At 47.3% G+C, this 26075-nt stretch overlaps 1 protein-coding gene across 1 annotated transcript in view; it reads right to left on the bottom strand.

The window, feature by feature from the left end:
- Positions 1-5297: 5297 nt before the first annotated feature.
- The window catches only part of LOC143280204 (sterol carrier protein 2-like), a 35438-nt gene continuing 14660 nt past the window's right edge, over positions 5298-26075 (bottom strand). The window contains exons 10-18 of the mRNA XM_076584823.1: positions 24190-24337; positions 23859-23910; positions 23284-23379; positions 17776-17883; positions 12867-13020; positions 12171-12267; positions 11575-11704; positions 8795-8871; positions 5298-5793 (exon numbers count right to left, since the gene is read on the bottom strand). Coding sequence (XP_076440938.1) covers positions 5701-5793; positions 8795-8871; positions 11575-11704; positions 12171-12267; positions 12867-13020; positions 17776-17883; positions 23284-23379; positions 23859-23910; positions 24190-24337 — 955 coding nt within the window. The 3' untranslated portion in view covers positions 5298-5700. The remainder of the gene's footprint in view (positions 5794-8794; positions 8872-11574; positions 11705-12170; positions 12268-12866; positions 13021-17775; positions 17884-23283; positions 23380-23858; positions 23911-24189; positions 24338-26075) is intronic.

Below are 26075 nucleotides of genomic sequence, written 5' to 3'. Positions count from 1 at the left end.
CTCATTGCTAACTTGCTGTAGCAATTATGCACCACTCTGCTTCCCAGTGCCACACCTTGTGCCTGCACCGCCCCTCGCCCACAGAGCAGGTACGTGCACGCCCCATTTGAACTTCGGCAGTGCTGGTTTCTTCTGCCCCATTGCCTAACTCTGCTGTTACCCAGGCTAATACTGGCACTTCCACGTTGGAGTGCCTCTTAATAACTCGATCCTGCCTCTCGGCAGTGCTCCGGCCGATCTTGTCTATCCCTTTTTCCGTCAACACACAACAGCTGAACGTCGGTCCTCTCGCAGGAGCTATTCGCGAGGTTGGACCGCTCCTCCCTCTACAGCGAGGACACGTCACATCAGAGGATATGTGCTCTAAAGACACCATCCTTTTCGACGATTATCAGCACCAAGGGAGGCAACTCCGCATTTGTAACCTAGGCGGTTGACGCTGTAGTTAGTTTTGCCGACACAGCACGTCACTCCTGCCCCCTGTGCTGTCCACCGACGATGTTTTCTTTCGGTTTCTCATTGGGTCCTGATGCCCATTCATGGACTTGACACAACTTTGCATAGCAACTGCGCCTTTCTTGCTGTTTCTCAGGCTATTGGCCACTGAACTTTGGGGTTCTTCATCCCCCCCACACTTGTACACAGTCCTCTGCAGGCAACCATCCCTGTTACCATTCTCTTCTGGTTATACACAATAACAGCAAATAAACCACAATATTTCCCCTTCTATTCTTTTTGATTTCTTATCACACACACAAAAAAAAAAAAAAATATATATATATATATACCATATATTGCTACATTTATACACATTTCTATTTACACTTATAGATGTATATTTATCCCTCAGTATACACATGTGTGTGCGCTTACAGGACAGGTTCATACAACTTTCATATTAACATGTACAATTTTATTTCTATCTCTATTGATTGAGATTTCCTACATAGCAATATAGACACACTTGCAATTGCGTCATTCTGTTCACATGCCCAGATCTCTCTGTGTCTACATACCGGCACTTTATTCATATGCGTATGTACATCTCTTATATATAGGTGCATACACAGATTCCTTCCCATTACGGAGTATGCACACTTGCTCATTTACTTGGGTATATCTGTGCACGCTACACGTTGCTTATACAGCCGCTTATTTCTCGTGACTAGATCTCTTGTCATGTCATTGGCATATTCCTGACACCATCACTGGAGTTGATGGAAGTTTATAATCCCATTGCACATATATGTATTCATTTTCATAAATTCATCCCTTCCTTGCTTTCGGAGGACGACTGCACTCACAGACAAAACTGCCTCATTCACACCTGAATGTATGTTCCTTCACATCTCAGTAGTGGCTGGTCCTTAGGGACCCACACACACTCCCTTCCCACCCACAGGGCTAAGGATGCCCTCTCTTGGTGCATGGAGGGACAAGGCAACCCAGCCCATTTGCCTACAACAATCACCCACAGGGCTGGAGATGCCCTAACCTGGTACAAGGAGGGATGAGGCAGTCCAGCTTAGAGGTGCCACTCCGGACACACATGCCCTTCATTCTTTCCCAGTTCTAGCAGGCCCAAAAACTGCCCACTGGGCAGGAGACAGTCACCCTAAGTCCATCTCTTCCACTCCTCACTAGTAGCAGAAGGCCTGGGTAATAATTTTCCTCTACACTCGGGAGAATGGCATACTGACGAGGACGGATGCGTCTCACAAAGCACAACGAACTGTTATTACCCACAGGGGCGTACCTTTCTGCCCACTCATACCGACATGGCAGATGCTGCGTTCAAGCACATCAGTTTGCCCCATCACCTTGCTTGAACAGAGATCCAGCATCGATGTCTCAAACAATTGGCGTTCGAAAGCACTTTCTGCACTTGGTCTTCCCTGCCCGATCCTTTCAGCCTCAACACACAACCACTGCTGTGGTTACAGATGGGCATTCCTCCTCAAGCAGTCTTTCCAATGAGACACTTCCAGGGGTTTCTAGCCTGGGCAGACTATCCCATCATGGAGCCCCAGCCTTCAGTCAAGGGCCTGTCAGAGGATGACTTTGTTGTCGCTTTGGAAGCAAGCACCATGTCTTTCAGACACATGGTTGCACCACAAGACCCCGTCAACTCTTTCCTGCTCCCTTACATTTCAACATAACCTGCATGGTGGACACCTTCATCCCTCAAGCACACAGCAGCTGTTTCCTGATTTACCCATGCTGACTGGTGTCCTCCAAGGACCAGTATATGATAATCAGTCGTGTACGACAATGACCATCAGATCAGCAGAGCAGGCAACTGCTGTCCTGACTATTCGGGCTGGAATCTGATTATACAATTTATAGTAGAGAGTGTTTTGCCCAAGTTGCATCCCCGGTCCCTCGATCAAGAGGGCCTTTGGACTCACCACTGGGACGGATCCCCAAGGGTAGTTAGCCCTCAAGGCTCCAGCACTAAGTCCCAGTGCACTTTGACTTCTAGTCTGGGAGATATAGTCCTTCATGAAAGACTAAGCTGCTAATGATTTCACTTTGCAATTCAGAAACTGCTGATAATACAGCTCTCACTTTTCTGTTGGCCATACTGAAAACGCAAGTCAGATCAATGCTTTGATGTAAATGGCCAGTACAACACATCTTGAGCCACTTACCTCCCTGCCCCGCCCTGCTCCATCCCAGACTTAGTGCACACCACACACAGCCAGAGGCCTGTCAAGGATCCGGTCCCCTTTCTCACTAAAGAACCTTCAGCAAAAATTTTCCCCATGGAAACCCTCTTCCATTTGGGAATTCCACCACAGAATGAGACTCAGTGACCTGTGGGCACATGAAATGCACTTCCACAGCCTGATCCAACCCAGCCATTGACTGCTGACAACTTTCTGCAGGTTGCTCCAACATGCCACACTCGGGTAGAGAAGCCACCAAGCCTTCCGTATGCCCCTTCGTGATGGTACCTACCTGGGCAATTACACAGCCCTGTCCCAGAGACACCAGGGACCTCAAGTCTCTTGTTGCCAAATGTCTGCCATTCTATGCACAGGCAACATGCCAGTGCTGTCTTTTTTGGCAACGACAGAAAAGTGGTGGGGGGAGCGCCCATTGCCTGTCAGCTCGCATGGAGGAGCTCTACAGGTCTGGCTGTCAGGCCTAAGGCAAGCCCAACATGGTGGCCTACCTCTGTCTCATGCCACAGTTTCCTTCAAACACATATATCACTTCCACTATCGGCCCACAACCAATGTGGAATCATCAGATCAAACCACATGTGCACCTCCTTGCATTGACGCTCAACCGCGCTCAAGTGAGACAACCCTATAGGGTATGTGTTTCCTTCCCTTTGATTCGAAGGGCTCTCAGTAAAGTGTGGATTCAACACACTGCACAACAGGCCATCGCAGCACACAGACAGTAGAACAGGTGAGCCCTCCACCTTATCAAGCTATTCTGCACAAGTTGGGTCACGGTTAAGTATGTGTAATTAAAAGGAAATTTTCTATCTAAAATTACGTTTAAATAACATACTTACCGTGACCCAAATTTAAGACCCTCCCGTCCTCACCGCTTCCTGTTCTCGCTGCGCTGGTGATGGCATATTGCCGTCAAAAGAGGGCACTAGCTAGCGGGACAAAGGGGAGGTTACCTACTTCCGGGAGGTTATCGGCCGTAGTTGCTTTCGTTTCCTCAGCATAGGCGGATAGTAGTTTGCACAGGACAGGAATATCAGACCCCTGCCAGAGTCTGCACTAGTTGAGTCACGGTAAGTATGTTATTTAAACATAATTTTAGATAGAAAATTTCCTTTTAGTATGTTCTGTTTAACTGAAACACATACATACAGAAATGCATACATTTTGCAGGAGATGAATTTAAGCCATAGACATTTATCAGCTTCTGGTGCTATGTCTGTGTCGTGTTGGAACATTGGTAGCAAATCTGTCATCTTCTGCCTTACCCGTTTGTTGAGCTACAAGCTATGAAAGGATTCTATCAGGGAAGAGTCGAAGGATTAACAGTGGTCTGTTTATGGTTATGTGTGTTGTTGACTTGTTGATTTACTAACACTGTCATTGGTGGTGCTGGTCGTGACAAATGTTCAAATTTTTGCCTTTCATATACACAGTTTGAAATCATTGGCTTGCATATTTTTACTATCTTTTACACAAGTATGTTTGAGTATGTGAGATTAGCGCTTGTTTGTATTCATTTGATCCAAACTTCATTTTTGAAAAGTTTGATTTAGGCATCAAATGATTTTAGTTTGATTTTAGCATTAAGAATCTGTTAGGCATTTTTGGTTTATATTATAAAACATTATCATTGTTACGTGAAGTATACAGATTTCAACAAATGTTTGGATTCACATTCCATTTGATAGAAATATATATACATTATGATTTATACATACATACATATAGTTTCCATGCAATGTCTTGTATATCAAATTAAAAGGCAACCCCCCCACCCCCCACCCCCACTTTTTTCTTCTTTTTTCTTGTCTTTTTGACACAGTCTGCTTCATTCATGTTCATTTATTTACATACACATGTTGTCACACATGGAAAGCACATAAAATGCATTCATCTACCAGTTGATCCATATTTCAATTTATTCATGTTCCATCCATAGATAAACCATGGAAAAAAAAAACAGGAGGCATAACAAACTTTCTCAGTCTGATCACATCACAACTAAAAAACATATTCAAAATTTGATTCTCATTGTTTTCTTCCCACACCAAGTTCACACTACTGATTAAATACTAATACCTCTGGTGACCACAATTTCTCACAATCTTTCGTACTGACTAAACTTAAAATATTTGTCTTGGTAATAGATCTCATCGAAGTTTTAAAATGTTGCAATTGGAATTTGATAAAACAAAAAACAAAAAAGTGTTTGAAGAATCAAGTAAAACAACAAAATACAAAGAGTATATACATTTCAGGGAAAACCAGAAAGCAGAAAGACCATTAAAATGTAACTGAAATCAACAGAAATGGGGAGTGTGTACAACAGAATCAAAGTGTTAACACTTTTTGGCAACTTCACATTATTTTAAATACTGATTTAGTGACTAACGTTTCAGTAGTCGTTGAATGTGAGAAAATGACAATCAGTTTCAAACAAAACTTTTTTTTTTAAACCCACCTTTCAACCTGATCTCAACATGAAAATAAAATTGAAATCAACAGAATAAAAAGAATTAACATATGGTATTCTGCAACTTCAGGTTATTTCAAATACTGATTACATTGTTTCAAAAAGTCACTGAATGCAAGGTGATCACCCCCCCCCCCCCCCCCCCCCCCACCCAAAAAAGTTCCATATAACCATTTACATACTCTTGATTATTGCAAATGTGAGAACTTCAAACAGACTGCCATCACATGACTATGTTACCTCTGATGTACAGTCTGTGTATACAACAAAGAATAACACAAAAGTAATTGTATGTTCTCTTTGGAGTCCTTCCTTTTCAGTATCTACACCTTTAAGAATACAGGATTTTACCACAAGCCACTTACACTGTTCATGCATATCCACAACAGTATTAAAACAAAATAATGATAAAGAAACAAAAGTTGCACTGTCCACTGTTCTGTTCTTGATGCATACCTCAATGCCTTGACGTTCACACAAAACAGCAGACAGAAAGGCAGGCAGGCAGGGTTACATACAGGTGGGTGAGTGCTGCCCTCACAGCTTGGAACGGCCAGGTGGCTGGATCTCCTTCAGTTTCATGGCCAGCCCCATGTTGCCTGCAATCTTCAGCTTGCCTTGGAAGAACGCCTGCACCACACCACACCATACCAGTCACTACTGATGGTTCACACCACACCACCATACCAGTCACTACTGATGGTTCACACCACACCATACCAGTCACTACTGATGGTTCACACCGCACCACACCAGTCACTACTGATGGTTCACACCACACCACACCATACCATACCAGTCACTACTGATGGTTCACACCACACCATACCAGTCACTACTGATGGTTTTCACACCACACCATACCAGTCACTACTGATGGTTCACACCACACCACACCATACCATACCAGTCACTGCTGATGGTTCACACCACACCACACCATACCAGTCACTACTGATGGTTCACACCACACCATACCATACCAGTCACTACTGATGGTTCACACCACACCACACCACACCATACCAGTCACTACTGATGGTTCACACCACACCATACCATACCAGTCACTACTGATGGTTCACACCACACCACACCACACCATACCAGTCACTACTGATGGTTCACACCACACCACACCACACCATACCAGTCACTGCTGATGGTTCACACCACACCATACCATACCAGTCACTACTGATGGTTCACACCACACCATACCAGTCACTACTGATGGTTCACACCACACCATACCATACCAGTCACTACTGATGGTTCACACCACACCACACCATACCAGTCACTACTGATGGTTCACACCACACCACACCACACCATACCAGTCACTACTGATGGTCCACACCACACCACACCACACCATACCAGTCACTACTGATGGTTCACACCACACCACACCATACCAGTCACTACTGATGGTTCACACCACACCACACCACACCATACCAGTCACTACTGATGGTTCACACCACACCACACCACACCATACCAGTCACTGCTGATGGTTCACACCACACCATACCATACCAGTCACTGCTGATGGTTCACACCACACCATACCATACCAGTCACTACTGATGGTTCACACCACACCACACCACACCATACCAGTCACTGCTGATGGTTCACACCACACCATACCATACCAGTCACTGCTGATGGTTCACACCACACCATACCATACCAGTCACTACTGATGGTTCACACCACACCATACCATACCAGTCACTACTGATGGTTCACACCACACCACACCATACCAGTCACTACTGATGGTTCACACCACACCACACCATACCAGTCACTACTGATGGTTCACACCACACCACACCATACCAGTCACTACTGATGGTTCACACCACACCACACCATACCAGTCACTACTGATGGTTCACACCACACCACACCATACCAGTCACTACTGATGGTTCACACCACACCACACCATACCAGTCACTACTGATGGTTCACACCACACCATACCATACCAGTCACTACTGATGGTTCACACCACACCACACCACACCATACCAGTCACTACTGATGGTTCACACCACACCACACCACACCATACCAGTCACTACTGATGGTTCACACCACACCACACCACACCATACCAGTCACTACTGATGGTTCACACCACACCATACCATACCAGTCACTACTGATGGTTCACACCACACCACACCACACCACACCAGTCACTACTGATGGTTCACACCACACCATACCAGTCACTGCTGATGGTTCACACCATACCATACCAGTCACTGCTGATGGTTCACACCACACCACACCAGTCACTACTGATGGTTCACACCATACCATACCAGTCACTGCTGATGGTTCACACCACACCATACCATACCAGTCACTGCTGATGGTTCACACCACACCACACCACACCACACCATACCAGTCACTACTGATGGTTCACACCACACCACACCATACCATACCAGTCACTGCTGATGGTTCACACCACACCACACCACACCAGTCACTACTGATGGTTCACACCACACCATACCAGTCACTACTGATGGTTCACACCACACCATACCATACCAGTCACTACTGATGGTTCACACCACACCACACCATACCAGTCACTGCTGATGGTTCACACCACACCACACCACACCATACCAGTCACTACTGATGGTTCACACCACACCACACCATACCAGTCACTGCTGATGGTTCACACCACACCACACCACACCATACCAGTCACTACTGATGGTTCACACCACACCATACCATACCAGTCACTGCTGATGGTTCACACCACACCACACCATACCAGTCACTACTGATGGTTCACACCACACCACACCACACCATACCAGTCACTACTGATGGTTCACACCACACCACACCACACCATACCAGTCACTACTGATGGTTCACACCACACCACACCACACCATACCAGTCACTGCTGATGGTTCACACCACACCATACCATACCAGTCACTACTGATGGTTCACACCACACCACACCAGTCACTACTGATGGTTCACACCACACCATACCATACCAGTCACTACTGATGGTTCACACCACACCATACCAGTCACTACTGATGGTTCACACCACACCATACCAGTCACTGCTGATGGTTCACACCACACCATACCACACTCACCTATCGGTGACCGTTCATTTATCACCGTCATCAGAACAGCTAGCTGAAGATAAATATTGCATCTATCCAGTTCTGTGTTGCCAATGTCAATATCTCACATCGACAATAGGAATGTGCGTTTTACTGACAACAGCATGAATGACTCAATCTGGCAGTGCAGTGCAGTGTGTGTGTGTTTTCTACAGGAGCAATCCTGTTTTCTGCCCTGATATGATCTTGTGTGGTTGGCAGGGCAACCAGCAAAAATGATAAGTGTGTGTGTGGCAGTATTTGTGTGCATGCTTTGTGTGTGTGCAAGAATAATTATAAGCCACTAGTTCGAAGCATCATCTGTAAATGCAGTGACGTGGAGAAAGAGAGAAAAAGCGTGTATGTGAGTACATGTGTTTCTGTGCGTATGTATGTATGCCTGGATGTGTGTGTACTACGGACTGTAATCCATCAGTGAAACGATGACTCACTGTCTGAGGGTTGAGTTTCCCTGTCATGAGGTCCATCAGGTCTCCATCGCTCATGGTGATGGTTGTGTCTGCCTTTTCTGTCAACACACACCACACCAACTTCCAGCACACCACGTGGCACCCCTTCACACCAACCTCAAACTTACTCAACAAGTTTCATGTCTTTTCATCTCATTATGTTGTAATCTAAGCCATGGAAAGGAGGAGTTTGTATTATACTCCATGTTTGGTGATACATATACTTACCATGTCAAACTGATGCAAACTAGGCCTATCGGTTTGCTCTGCTTGGCCAAATTTCGCGCGGCTAACGGTGAAAAGACGCCCCTCTTTGCCCAGTCCGCTCTTAGCCAATCAAACGCCTCTAAAAGCTAAGCGCTGAATCATTCCTTTGGCCAAGGCTCTCCACGCCATCTTGTCAGGCAAACACCAGATACACTGATGACAACATCAAACAAGTACGCCAAACCAGCAAGCAGCACAATGGACCATATTAAGATCTGCTGACATCAGTTCAGACAGAAAAAAGTCCATGGCATGGCCATGTAACAAGATCCAGTGGTCTTGCTGAAACACTGCTCCAGGTAACTGTTGTGGGAGGAAAATGGAAAGATGTGTTGCTGAAACACTGCTCCAGGTAACTGTTGTGGGAGGAAAATGGAAAGACAGGAAACAAAAACCAATGGACTGACCACACTGCACAATGGACAGGTAAACCATCTGCAGAGACCCAGGCTTTGACACACCACCAACACACCTGGGGGGATGTGGTGAACAGCGTTCTGCAAACCAATGGACTGACCACACTGCACAATGGACAGGTAAACCATCTGCAGAGACCCAGGCTTTGACACACCACCAACACACCTGGGGGGATGTGGTGAACAGCGTTCTGCAAACCAATGGACTGACCACACTGCACAATGGACAGGTAAACCATCTGCAGAGACCCAGGCTTTGACACACCACCAACACACCTGGGGGGATGTGGTGAACAGCGTTCTGCAAACCAATGGACTGACCACACTGCACAATGGACAGGTAAACCATCCGCAGAGACCCAGGCTTTGACACACCACCAACACACCTGGGGGGATGTGGTGAACAGCGTTCTGCAAACCAATGGACTGACCACACTGCACAATGGACAGGTAAACCATCTGCAGAGACCCAGGCTTTGACACACCACCAACAGACCTGGGGGAATGTGGTGAACAGCGTTCTGCAAACCAATGGACTGACCACACTGCACAATGGACAGGTAAACCATCTGCAGAGACCCAGGCTTTGACACACCACCAACACACCTGGGGGGATGTGGTGAACAATGTTCTGCAAACCAATGGACTGACCACACTGCACAATGGACAGGTAAACCATCTGCAGAGACCCAGGCTTTGACACACCACCAACACACCTGGGGGGATGTGGTGAACAGCGTTCTGCAAACCAATGGACTGACCACACTGCACAATGGACAGGTAAACCATCTGCAGAGACCCAGGCTTTGACACACCACCAACAGACCTGGGGGGATGTGGTGAACACTGTTCTGCAAACCAATGGACTGACCACACTGCACAATGGACAGGTAAACCATCTGCAGAGACCCAGGCTTTGACACACCACCAACACACCTGGGGGGATGTGGTGAACACTGTTCTGCAAACCAATGGACTGACCACACTGCACAATGGACAGGTAAACCATCTGCAGAGACCCAGGCTTTGACACACCACCAACACACCTGGGGGGATGTGGTGAACAGCGTTCTGCAAACCAATGGACTGACCACACTGCACAATGGACAGGTAAACCATCTGCAGAGACCCAGGCTTTGACACACCACCAACACACCTGGGGGGATGTGGTGAACAGCGTTCTGCAAACCAATGGACTGACCACACTGCACAATGGACAGGTAAACCATCTGCAGAGACCCAGGCTTTGTGGTGAACACTGTTCTGTGCAGTGCCCAAATGGCCCTTGACAGAGTAAAGGGAGAAGAAGAAGAGTTGAATATGGTCACTTTCATATTCATTTTCAATCAGAGTCAATTCCATTTCATTGTGTGACACATATTATCTCTCTGTCTTACAATATTCATGTTGTGGCTTGGGAGTCTTAAGCTTATGAAAATGAAGAAAGATGTTCTATGAAAGAAATACATTCATATATATATATATGTGTGTGTGTGTGTGCAAATCTTTATAAAGTATATGAAGGAAGTACTGTAACATACCAGAGATCAGGTTGGGTTCAATAGACAATAGGTCATATGACCGGAAGAACATAAAATCAATAGGTCATTTTGAAAATCAATAGGTCAAATATCACCCGTCCCGGGCTAATGGTTAATGCAAAAGTGGGAACGCCAATTCTTCTCGCCGAAGCTCGCGAAAGGCAGCGATAAAGATTCGTTTCGGATTTCGTTTCGTCACGGATCCGTATTTTAATAAACCAGTTTATAGTCATTTCCTGTAGGAGCAGACGACAAAGCGATCGCGATCGTTAAAGAGAGAGAGAGAGAGAGAGATGGTTACTTTGGTTGACCGACTGGTCATAAAAACAATAAGTCATGTGACCTGGCAACTTGAAAAACAATAGGTCATTTCAAAATTAAATGCGTCAATGACCGATGACCGATGTCGAACCTGATCCCTGACATACTGTATCATCCACATATGAGAAAAATGCACTCACAAACACACATGCACACACACACACTTACAAGAAAAAGGTGTATGCATGTGTACAAACACACAAATGTAGTGTCTCACCTTTTTCTCCAAACTTGACGGCCCCATTGCCATTTTTGACGTCCACGATCCAGAATCCCTCCTTTCCCCCTGGCCCCTTCACCTTGAAGGCAAACACCCCCTTCATCTTCTTCACTATGTTGAGGCCGTCCTGCACACCCCACCAGTCAGGTCAACAGCAGGCCTTGGTCTACTGTGGAATTTATTAACCCAGAAACAGACATGGGTTGTTGTTTTTCCATGCTAATCTAACAATGCTGAATATTCAACAACAAAAAGTTCAAATGGATTCAATGTTTATCTAAACCTGGTATTTAGTGTTTCAAGAACAGAAAACCATAAAAGTCAAAACTTTTTGAGATTAATTGAAATGCATGCATAGGTTCACAGCAACAGGTAAAACAATATGACTGAAATACAACCTAAAAACACACAAAAAATCACATACAATTACAAATGAAAGTGCAATCGACATGTAGTAAAATCCTGTCACATGCATTATGCCCTCGTACAAACACATGACATCACCCAACAAAAGCACACACACACACACACACACACATTCTCCCTTTCCCTGTCACACCCACAAACAATAAAAACACACTTCTCTCTCTGACCTGTTCCAGACGTTTGGCGATCTCCTGGAAGACAACAGATGACTTAAAGTCGCTCTCACTGGGTGCAGAGCTGGTGAGCGCAGCCTGGATGTGGTGACTGCCCATCAACCAACACTGTGTGGTCAGCTACAGTGCAGGGAACATAGGGCTCCATAGCCCAGTGCTGGGACTTTCAATCTTTCTTCTTCTACTTCATTAGGGTTCCCCACTCATCCCCTCATGTCCCCCTCATCACCAACAGATGTCAACAGATGTTCAGATCTGCTGGTGCCTGAACCCCTCCAATATGCTAACCAATGCAGAAGGTTTGATGCACATGTTACAGATCCTGCAGTTCCAGTCAGAGTTTGGTGAGTTGTGGAAACAAGAACATACTCAGATTGCACACCCCTGACAACAGAGTATGGCTGCCTACAAGGCCATGTAAAAACAACACAAAAGCCCACTCATACACAACAGCAAACTCCGACATGTATAGTCGCTCTTACATGTCTCATCACACACACACACAAATACACAAGAGCAAACTCCGACATGTATAGTCGCTCTTACATGTCTCATCACACACACACACACAGAGAAAAATATACAATGCACATGCACCATTTCACAGTCTCAAAAAAAAACCCAGAACAGTCAAACAGCTGGTGAGGTAACAACCCAAACCCCACACAACTCCAACATTGTGTGACCTACCCCATGGACTGTGGGAAGCCGTGACGGTAGAGGGCACAGATGACGGCCCCTCCCAGCCCCACGTTGTGCTGCAGGCCCAGCATGGCGCCAGACACCTGCCTCTTGCCTGCCATGCCCCGCAGCTGCCAGCACAGCTCTGAGCACTGTGCCAGACCTGGTCCACACAGCACTGTCTACATCAATACACTGTGTCAGACCTGGTCCACACAGCACTGTCTACATCAATACACTGTCAGACCTGGTCCACATAGCACTGTCTACATCAATACACTGTCAGACCTGGTCCACACAGCACTGTCTACATCAATACACTGTCAGACCTGGTCCACACAGCACTGTCTACATCAATACACTGTCAGACCTGGTCCACACAGCACTGTCTACATCAATACACTGTGTCAGACCTGGTCCACACAGCACTGTCTACATCAATACACTGTCAGACCTGGTCCACAAAGCGCTGTCTACATCAATACACTGTGTCAGACCTGGTCCACACAGCACTGTCTACATCAATACACTGTGTCAGACCTGCTCCACACAACACTGTCTACATCAATACACTGTGCCAGACCTGGTCCACACAGCACTGTCTACATCAATACACTGCCAGACCTGGTCCACACAGCACTGTTTACATCAATTGCCAGACCTGGTCCACACAGCACTGTCTACATCAATACACTGTGTCAGACCTGGTCCACACAGCACTGTCTACATCAATACACTGTGTCAGACCTGGTCCACACAGCACTGTCTACATCAATACACTGTGTCAGACCTGGTCCACACAGCACTGTCTACATCAATACACTGCCAGACCTGGTCCACACAGCACTGTCTACATCAATACACTGTGTCAGACCTGGTCCACACAGCACTGTCTACATCAATACACTGTGTCAGACCTGGTCCACACAGCACTGTCTACATCAATACACTGTCAGACCTGGTCCACACAGCACTGTCTACATCAATACACTGTGCCAGACCTGGTCCACACAGCACTCTCTACATCAATACACTGTCAGACCTGGTCCACACAGCACTGTCTACATCAATACACTGTGTCAGACCTGGCCCACACAGCACTGTCTACATCAATACACTGTGTCAGACCTGGTCCACATAGCACTGTCTACATCAATACACTGTGTCAGACCTGGCCCACACAGCACTGTCTACATCAATACACTGTGTCAGACCTGGTCCACACAGCACTGTATACATCAATACACTGTGTCAGACCTGGTCCACACAGCACTGTCTACATCAATACACTGTGTCAGACTTGGTCCACACAGCACTGTCTACATCAATACACTGTCAGACCTGGTCCACACAGCACTGTCTACATCAATACACTGTGTCAGACCTGGTCCACACAGCAGTCTACATCAATACACTGTGTCAGACCTGGTCCACACAGCACTGTCTACATCAATACACTGTCAGACCTGGTCCACACAGCACTGTCTACATCAATACACTGTGCCAGACCTGGTCCACACAGCACTGTCTACATCAATACACTGTCAGACCTGGTCCACACAGCACTGTCTACATCAATACACTGTCAGACCTGGTCCACACAGCACTGTCTACATCAATTGCCAGACCTGGTCCACACAGCACTGTCTACATCAATTGCCAGACCTGGTCCACATAGCACTGTCTACATCAATACACTGTGCCAGACCTGGTCCACACAGCACTGTCTACATCAATACACTGTGCCAGACCTGGTCCACACAGCACTGTCTACATCAATACACTGTCAGACCTGGTCCACACAGCACTGTCTGCATCAATACACTGTCAGACCTGGTCCACACAGCACTCTCTACATCAATACACTGTCAGACCTGGTCCACATAGCACTGTCTACATCAATACACTGTGTCAGACCTGGTCCACACAGCACTGTCTACATCAATACACTGTGTCAGACCTGGTCCACACAGCGCTGTCTACATCAATACACTGTGTCAGACCTGGTCCACACAGCACTGTCTACATCAATACACTGTCAGACCTGGTCCACACAGCACTCTCTACATCAATACACTGTCAGACCTGGTCCACACAGCACTCTCTACATCAATACACTGTGTCAGACCTGGTCCACACAGCACTGTCTACATCAATACACTGCCAGACCTGGTCCACACAGCACTGTCTACATCAATACACTGTGTCAGACCTGGTCCACACAGCACTGTCTACATCAATACACTGTGTCAGACCTGGTCCACACAGCACTGTCTACATCAATACACTGCCAGACCTGGTCCACACAGCACTGTCTACATCAATACACTGTGTCAGACCTGGTCCACACAGCACTGTCTACATCAATACACTGTCAGACCTGGTCCACACAGCACTGTCTACATCAATACACTGTGTCAGACCTGGTCCACACAGCACTGTCTACATCAATACACTGTGTCAGACCTGGTCCACACAGCACTGTCTACATCAATACACTGTCAGACCTGGTCCACACAGCACTGTCTACATCAATACACTGTGTCAGACCTGGTCCACACAGCACTGTCTACATCAATACACTGTGTCAGACCTGGTCCACATAGCACTGTCTACATCAATACACTGTGTCAGACCTGGTCCACACAGCACTGTCTACATCAATACACTGTCAGACCTGGTCCACACAGCACTGTCTACATCAATACACTGTCAGACCTGGTCCACACAGCACTGTCTACATCAATACACTGTGTCAGACCTGGTCCACACAGCACTCTCTACATCAATACACCGTGTCAGACCTGGTCCACACAGCACTGTCTACATCAATACACTGTGTCAGACCTGGTCCACACAGCACTGTCTACATCAATACACTGCCAGACCTGGTCCACACAGCACTGTCTACATCAATACACTGTGTCAGACCTGGTCCACACAGCACTGTCTACATCAATACACTGCCAGACCTGGTCCACACAGCACTGTCTACATCAATACACTGTGTCAGACCTGGTCCACACAGCACTGTCTACATCAATACACTGTCAGACCTGGTCCACACAGCACTGTCTACATCAATACACTGTGTCAGACCTGGTCCACACAGCACTGTCTACATCAATACACTGTGTCAGACCTGGTCCACACAGCACTGTCTACATCAATACACTGTCAGACCTGGTCCACACAGCACTGTCTACATCAATACACTGTGTCAGACCTGGTCCACACAGCACTGTCTACATCAATACACTGTGTCAGACCTGGTCCACATAGCACTGTCTACATCAATACACTGTGTCAGACCTGGTCCACACAGCACTGTCTACATCAATACACTGTCAGACCTGGTCCACACAGCACTGTCTACATCAATACACTGTCAGACCTGGTCCACACAGCACTGTCTACATCAATACACTGTGTCAGACCTGGTCCACACAGCACTGTCTACATCAATCTTCTGACACCAGTTATGAAAAGAAAGCTGTTCTGGTATGGCTACGTAACCAGATCCTACAGCCTTGCTAAAAGCATCCTCCAAGGAACTGTTAAGCGAGGAAGATGGGAGGGGAAGACAAGAAAAAGAAAAAAAAAAAAGGACTGATAACATTGCAGAATGGACATGAAAACTTTGACACACAACTGATAGACCTGGAGGAATCTGGTGGAACAGTTCTGCTGTGCGGCCCCCCACAGACTTTTCACAGAGTCAAGGGAGAAAAAGAAGACCCTTGTGAACACCGATGGTGAGACAACAGAAGGGAATAATCTATTCATTTGTATTAGTTGCTGATAGCCCAGCCAGCCACACATGGCCATGTCTGGGTTGAGAGTGAAAGAAAGGAGGTTGGAAGAAAGGCAGAGGTGAGAAGAAAGAAAACAGAGAGGTGGAAAGAAAAGAAGACTGAAGATTCCACCATGAGGAAGCAAGGAAGATCCACAAATGCACGGCTAAACATGATAAAAGAAACGAAGAAGAAGAAGGAAAAGAGGAAGAAAGATGAACAACAACAACAGACGACTAAAAACTCAACATGTTAACAACAACAGACGACTAAAAACTCAACATGTTAACAACAACAGACGACTAAAAACTCAACATGTTAACATCAACAGACGACTAAAAACTCAACATGTTAACAACAACAGACGACTAAAAACTCAACATGTTAACAACAACAGACGACTAAAAACTCAACATGTTAACAACAGACGACTAAAAACTCAACATGTTAACAACAACAGACGACTAAAAACTCAACATGTTAACAACAGACGACTAAAAACTCAACATGTTAACAACAACAGACGACTAAAAACTCAACATGTTAACATCAACAGACTAAAAACTCAACATGTTAACAACAACAGACGACTAAAAACTCAACATGTTAACAACAACAGACGACGAAAAACTCAACATGTTAACAACAACAGATGACTAAAAACTCAACATGTTAACAACAACAGATGACTAAAAACTCAACATGTTAACAACAACAGACGACTAAAAACTCAACATGTTAACAACAACAGACGACTAAAAACTCAACATGTTAACATCAACAGACGACTAAAAACTCAACATGTTAACATCAACCACAAAAATTCAATCAACACTATTTAGGTTTGTTCATTAGTTGAACAAACAAGACCTCTGATTTCCCTTAAAAATCTCTTAACTTGGTGTTGCTGTAACAAAAACAATGGTAAACTAGTTCACACAGACTGCTGGTGATAAAGTACTTGAAATCTTCATTCTCTTTCAGCAAAGTGGAATTTGGAGACACAAATCAGAACCAGACAAGACAGATTTTTCAACTCAAACAAATGGAAAATAATGTGTTGAGAGAGAGAAGGGGCTAGTGGGGAGGGAACAGAGAGTGGAAAATAACAGGGAGTGCCCCACCTGTGGCCCCCAGAGGGTGTCCCTTGGAGATCAGTCCGCCGCTGGGGTTCACCACAAACTTCCCTCCGTACGTGTTGTCCCCTTTGTCAATGAACTCTCCAGCTTTCCCTGGTCAGACAGACAATACAGCCCTCCCTGGTCACACAGACAATACAGCCCTCCCTGATCACACAGACAATACAGCCCTCCCTGATCACACAGACAATACAGCCCTCCCTGATCACACAGACAATACAGCCCTCCCTGATCAGACAGACAATACAGCCCTCCCTGATCACACAGACAATACAGCCCTCCCTGATCACACAGACAATACAGCCCTCCCTGATCAGACAATACAGCCCTCCCTGATCACACAGACAATACAGCCCTCCCTGATCAGACAATACAGCCCTCCCTGGTCACACAGACAATACAGCCCTCCCTGATCAGACAGACAATACAGCCCTCCCTGATCACACAGACAATACAGCCCTCCCTGATCACACAGACAATACAGCCCTCCCTGATCAGACAATACAGCCCTCCCTGATCACACAGACAATACAGCCCTCCCTGATCAGACAGACAATACAGCCCTCCCTGATCAGACAGACAATACAGCCCTCCCTGATCACACAGACAATACAGCCCTCCCTGGTCACACAGACAATACAGCCCTCCCTGATCAGACAGACAATACAGCCCTCCCTGATCAGACAATACAGCCCTCCCTGATCACACAGACAATACAGCCCTCCCTCATCAGACAATACAGCCCTCCCTCATCAGACAATACAGCCCTCCCTGATCAGACAGACAATCAGACAGACAATACAGCCCTCCCTGATCACACAGACAATACAGCCCTCCCTGATCAGACAATACAGCCCTCCCTGGTCACACAGACAATACAGCCCTCCCTGGTCAGACAGACAATACAGCCCTCCCTGGTCAGACAGACAATACAGCCCTCCCTGATCACACAGACAATACAGCCCTCCCTCATCAGACAGACAATACAGCCCTCCCTCATCAGACAATACAGCCCTCCCTGGTCAGACAGACAATACAGCCCTCCCTCATCAGACAATACAGCCCTCCCTGATCAGACAATACAGCCCTCCCTGATCAGACAGACAATCAGACAGACAATACAGCCCTCCCTGATCACACAGACAATACAGCCCTCCCTGATCACACAGACAATACAGCCCTCCCTGATCAGACAGACAATACAGCCCTCCCTGATCACACAGACAATACAGCCCTCCCTGATCAGACAGACAATACAGCCCTCCCTCATCAGACAGACAATACAGCCCTCCCTGGTCAGACAGACAATACAGCCCTCCCTCATCAGACAATACAGCCCTCCCTCATCAGACAATACAGCCCTCCCTGATCAGACAATACAGCCCTCCCTGATCAGACAGACAATACAGCCCTCCCTGATCAGACAATACAGCCCTCCCTGATCAGACAGACAATACAGCCCTCCCTCATCAGACAGACAATACAGCCCTCCCTGGTCAGACAGACAATACAGCCCTCCCTGGTCAGACAGACAATACAGCCCTCCCTGATCACACAGACAATACAGCCCTCCCTGATCACACAGACAATACAGCCCTCCCTGATCAGACAGACAATACAGCCCTCCCTGATCAGACAGACAATACAGCCCTCCCTGGTCAGACAGACAATACAGCCCTCCCTGATCAGACAGACAATACAGCCCTCCCTGATCAGACAGACAATACAGCCCTCCCTGATCAGACAGACAATACAGCCCTCCCTGGTCAGACAATACAGCCCTCCCTCATCAGACAATACAGCCCTCCCTGATCAGACAATACAGCCCTCCCTGATCAGACAATACAGCCCTCCCTGATCAGACAATACAGCCCTCCCTGATCAGACAATACAGCCCTCCCTGGTCAGACAGACAATACAGCCCTCCCTGATCAGACAATACAGCCCTCCCTGATCAGACAGACAATACAGCCCTCCCTGATCACACAGACAATACAGCCCTCCCTGGTCAGACAATACAGCCCTCCCTCATCAGACAGCCCTCCCTCATCAGACAATACAGCCCTCCCTGATCAGACAATACAGCCCTCCCTGATCAGACAGACAATACAGCCCTCCCTCATCAGACAATACAGCCCTCCCTGATCAGACAGACAATACAGCCCTCCCTGATCACACACACAATACAGCCCTCCCTGATCACACAGACAATACAGCCCTCCCTGATCAGACAGACAATACAGCCCTCCCTGATCACACAGACAATACAGCCCTCCCTCATCAGACAGACAATACAGCCCTCCCTGATCACACAGACAGACAATACAGCCCTCCCTGATCAGACAGACAATACAGCCCTCCCTGATCACACAGACAATACAGCCCTCCCTCATCAGACAGACAATACAGCCCTCCCTGATCACACAGACAATACAGCCCTCCCTGATCACACAGACAATACAGCCCTCCCTGATCACACAGACAATACAGCCCTCCCTCATCAGACAGACAATACAGCCCTCCCTCATCAGACAGACAATACAGCCCTCCCTGGTCACACAGACAATACAGCCCTCCCTGATCAGACAGACAATACAGCCCTCCCTGATCACACAGACAATACAGCCCTCCCTGATCAGACAGACAATACAGCCCTCCCTCATCAGACAGACAATACAGCCCTCCCTGATCAGACAATACAGCCCTCCCTGATCAGACAATACAGCCCTCCCTGATCACACAGACAATACAGCCCTCCCTGATCAGACAGACAACACAGCCCTCCCTGATCAGACAATACAGCCCTCCCTGATCAGACAGACAATACAGCCCTCCCTGATCAGACAATACAGCCCTCCCTCATCAGACAATACAGCCCTCCCTCATCAGACAGACAATACAGCCCTCCCTGATCAGACAATACAGCCCTCCCTCATCAGACAATACAGCCCTCCCTGATCACACAGCATCAGACAGACAATACAGCCCTCCCTGATCAGACAGACAATACAGCCCTCCCTGATCAGACAGACAATACAGCCCTCCCTGATCAGACAGACAATACAGCCCTCCCTGATCAGACAGACAATACAGCCCTCCCTGGTCAGACAGACAATACAGCCCTCCCTGGTCACACAGACAATACAGCCCTCCCTGATCAGACAATACAGCCCTCCCTGGTCAGACAGACAATACAGCCCTCCCTGATCAGACAGACAATACAGCCCTCCCTGGTCAGACAGACAATACAGCCCTCCCTGATCACACAGACAATACAGCCCTCCCTGATCAGACAATACAGCCCTCCCTGATCACACAGACAATACAGCCCTCCCTGATCAGACAATACAGCCCTCCCTGATCACACAGACAATACAGCCCTCCCTGATCACACAGACAATACAGCCCTCCCTGATCAGACAATACAGCCCTCCCTGATCACACAGACAATACAGCCCTCCCTGATCAGACAATACAGCCCTCCCTGATCACACAGACAATACAGCCCTCCCTGATCAGACAATACAGCCCTCCCTGATCACACAGACAATACAGCCCTCCCTGATCAGACAGACAATACAGCCCTCCCTCATCAGACAGACAATACAGCCCTCCCTGATCACACAGACAATACAGCCCTCCCTGGTCAGACAGACAATACAGCCCTCCCTGATCACACAGACAATACAGCCCTCCCTGATCACACAGACAATACAGCCCTCCCTGATCACACAGACAATACAGCCCTCCCTGGTCAGACAGACAATACAGCCCTCCCTGATCACACAGACAATACAGCCCTCCCTGATCACACAGACAATACAGCCCTCCCTGATCACACAGACAATACAGCCCTCCCTGATCACACAGACAATACAGCCCTCCCTGGTCAGACAGACAGACAATACAGCCCTCCCTGATCACACAGACAATACAGCCCTCCCTGATCAGACAGACAATACAGCCCTCCCTGATCAGACAGACAATACAGCCCTCCCTGATCAGACAGACAATACAGCCCTCCCTGATCATCAGACAATACAGCCCTCCCTGATCAGACAATACAGCCCTCCCTGATCAGACAATACAGCCCTCCCTGATCAGACAGACAATACAGCCCTCCCTGGTCAGACAGACAATACAGCCCTCCCTGATCAGACAGACAATACAGCCCTCCCTGATCAGACAGACAATACAGCCCTCCCTGATCACACAGACAATACAGCCCTCCCTGGTCAGACAATACAGCCCTCCCTCATCAGACAGCCCTCCCTCATCAGACAATACAGCCCTCCCTGGTCACACAGACAATACAGCCCTCCCTGGTCACACAGACAATACAGCCCTCCCTCATCAGACAATACAGCCCTCCCTGATCAGACAGACAATACAGCCCTCCCTCATCAGACAATACAGCCCTCCCTGATCAGACAGACAATACAGCCCTCCCTCATCAGACAATACAGCCCTCCCTGATCACACAGACAATACAGCCCTCCCTGGTCACACAGACAATACAGCCCTCCCTGGTCACACAGACAATACAGCCCTCCCTCATCAGACAATACAGCCCTCCCTGATCAGACAGACAATACAGCCCTCCCTCATCAGACAATACAGCCCTCCCTCATCAGACAATACAGCCCTCCCTGATCAGACAGACAATACAGCCCTCCCTGGTCAGACAATACAGCCCTCCCTGATCAGACAGACAATACAGCCCTCCCTCATCAGACAATACAGCCCTCCCTCATCAGACAATACAGCCCTCCCTGGTCAGACAGACAATACAGCCCTCCCTGATCAGACAGACAATACAGCCCTCCCTCATCAGACAATACAGCCCTCCCTGATCAGACAGACAATACAGCCCTCCCTCATCAGACAATACAGCCCTCCCTGGTCAGACAGACAATACAGCCCTCCCTGGTCAGACAATACAGCCCTCCCTGATCACACAGACAATACAGCCCTCCCTGATCAGACAGACAATACAGCCCTCCCTGGTCAGACAGACAATACAGCCCTCTTCTGCCAACTTTGAACATACCGTTACTCCTGTTTCAGCATGCTCTTTTCAGGTAAATACATTCAACAGAGAATTGTGGCATTTCTTAATGTTTGTGCAGATATATACATTGTCTATCTACACACACACACATATACATAGAATTTGATGCACACATGCAGACAGAGAATAAAGTTTTTACCCTTCTCATGTGAACAAGACACATTCATCAGTGCATATACTGTCAGAAAAAAGGTATATGGTGGTGGTGCTGTTCTTGTCGACTTTTAGGGAATCTTTCTATTTTCAGTTTGTTTTCTTACCCTGTGGGTATGGTTTGACGCACCTGAGCAGGGGCTGCTGTAGTGTGCTGATTTAATCAATCATACATTTCTTAAAAAGAAAAAAGTCATTGTAAAATAAAAGGATATGATCAGAAAGGGAGAGGGGAAGATAAGAGGAAGAATCAAAATCTAAATGCTAACCTGGCTCACACAGTCCCAAGGCTTCGTAGGTGATCAACTCATTGGCAGAGAAACAGTCATGGAGTTCCACCACATCCACATCTTTCCTCTGTAAACCTGTGTCACCACACGCAGTGGTTTTTCTTAAATAATGATACTTGTCATTATTAACAGCAAATAACAACAATAATGTTCAATATTATGCAAAGGGATGTAACATTCCTACAAAACCCCATAAAGAAGTACAACACTTTCTTCCACTACTTCTATTTTGATTTTTTATTATTTACGTCTGCTATATGCAGTTCTGTTACAACTACAGCAACTTAACAACACATATTTCGATATCATTTTCTACTGCTTCCGGAGTCTGCACTTGTGGGTCACGGTTAAGTATGTGTTGTTAAATTAATATATCAATGCACAGCACCTTTGTAAGTGGCTTGTGTACATGTATATGTCTGTTTTGTGTGTGCCTTTGTCTGTCTGTTCCTCTCTCTCACTCCTGTCTTTCCCACATAATCATTGACCAATTTCTTTAGGCTACAGCTAAAGCACAAGGGCTGAGCCAAAGAACCGGACTTTATTGTACTGACCTGTATTTTCAAAGAGCCGGTCAGCTGTGCTTTTGGTCATGTCATAGCCCACCTGCAAACAACAATACCCCAGACATGTTCATCAACATCTGATCAAGAATGTTGTAAATCAATGCCTAATTAGACATGTACATCACCATACACATCAGATATGTTGGACATCAACACCTAATTAGATTATTATTATCACTGACAAATCAACACCAAACACAAGACGAATAAACAAGGGCAAACCACAAGCTGCGCACATGAACCATACACCCACACCAAACATACAACTCTGCATATATCCACACACACATTCCCCCATCCCCGACCCTGCCCCCCTCACCAGACTCATGGAGCTCTTGCCGAAGGTGGACAGAGTGTCAGTGCCCATCTCCATGCCCACAATCTCCACAGCCTGGCCCTGCAGGTTGTGTCTGCGCACAAACCCCTCACTGGCCAAGATCACCGCCGCCGACCCATCTGACGTTGGGCTGCACATCATCATCATGTCACATCCTGTCATCATGGCGTAGGTGTCAGTGACTCATTCTGATGATGATGATATGGATACTTACTTATATAGTGCCTATCCTTGGTAGGAGACCAAGCTCTAAGCGCTTTACAAACTGGGGTCATTTTGCACAACAGGCTGCCTACCAGGGCTAGAGCCAACTAGGAAGGCATGCTGGCTGTCAAATACTTTCTACCCAAGAGCTCTCTCCGCCTCCATTTTCCTACCATCCTGCGTTTGACTGAACTTGTCCTGACCCTCAACTCCTTCTCTTTCGACCAGGACCACTTCCAGCAGCAGAGCGGCGTTGCCATGGGCACTAAAATGGGTCCCAGCTTTGCCTGTTTGTTTGTGGGCTTCATTGAGGAGCAGGCCTTCAGACAGTACAAAGGTGTCAGACCAGCCTTCTACAAGCGCTTCATCGATGACTGCCTTGGCATAGCCACCGGCCCTGTAGATTCCCTTCAGGCCTTCATCGACTTCATGTCAAACTTTCACCCTGCCTTAAAATTTACCCACACCATCTCCAACTCCTCCGTCCCGTTCTTGGACATCCTTGTCACCATCCACCCCACCTGCAATTTTCTGACCACAAGTGTCTTCTATAAGGAGACTGACTCACATTCGTACCTCTTGTACTCCTCCAGTCACCCCCAGGCCTGCAAAAACAGCATTCCCTTCTCCCAGTTCCTTCGGCTCAGACGCATCTGTAGTGATGAGCTGGATTTTGAACATCAGGCTGAGAGGATGGTTGGCTTTTTTCTAGCCAGACAGTACCCTGAGGCCTTGATCCAGAGAGGCCTTGATAAGGCCCGTGCCATCCCCCGTTCCCAGGCACTGATGCCCCGAGAACACACAGAAAAGGATGAGCGTATTGCAGCTGTCCTGACCTTTCACCCCCACAACCTCCCTGTACGCAGCATCCTTCTCAACAATTTCCACCTTCTGAAGTCTGACACCCGCTTGAGTGAGATATTTCCCCACCCACCCCTCATTGCCTTCAAGAGAGACACCAACCTAAGGGACCACTTGGTGCGAGCTGCTGTTTGTAGATCTGGGCCCCCTCTCCCTCCTGGTACCAGTCCCTGTGGCCAGAAGGGGTGCAAAACATGCCCCTTCGTGGATACTTCCACCACCCTCACGGGTCCCACTGGGAAATTCACAGTCAGGACACACTTCAACTGCCAGTCCGATAACCTAGTGTATATCCTCACTTGCACCCTTTGTGCCAAAAAGTACACTGGTGAAACCTACCGCAGCCTGAACGAGCGCTTCACTGAACACCTGCGCTCCATACGCCTTGGCTATAGTGACCCAGTGGGCACCCATTTCAACAGCCCCCTTCACAGTTTTGCCCATGCGAGGATCGCTGCTGTCTGGCAGAACCAGTCCACTGGCCTGTACCGGCGCTTCATGGAGTCCACCGTGATTGCCCGCCTTGGTACCCTCGCCCCAGCTGGACTCAACACCAGAGTGATGGCAGCGGTCTTCCAGGCATTCTCTAACCCCTTTCTGATCCTTGCCCTCTTTCTCTTTTCCTCTATTTATCCACCACCACTCATCCCGTTTTTTGTATATATACTTTTTTATTTTATTTTATTGCATTTATCTATTTATATATTCCTCTGTGTGTGTGTGTGTGTGTGTGTGTGTGTGTGGTTTGTTTTGTTTTCCTCTGTGTTTGTGCGTGTGTTTGTGTGTGTGTGTGTGTGTGTGTG

This window comes from Babylonia areolata, chromosome 3 (genome assembly GCF_041734735.1).
Source record: "Babylonia areolata isolate BAREFJ2019XMU chromosome 3, ASM4173473v1, whole genome shotgun sequence".
Taxonomy (NCBI): Eukaryota; Metazoa; Mollusca; class Gastropoda; order Neogastropoda; family Buccinidae; genus Babylonia; species Babylonia areolata.
This window is presented reverse-complemented; position numbering and strand designations above follow the sequence as displayed.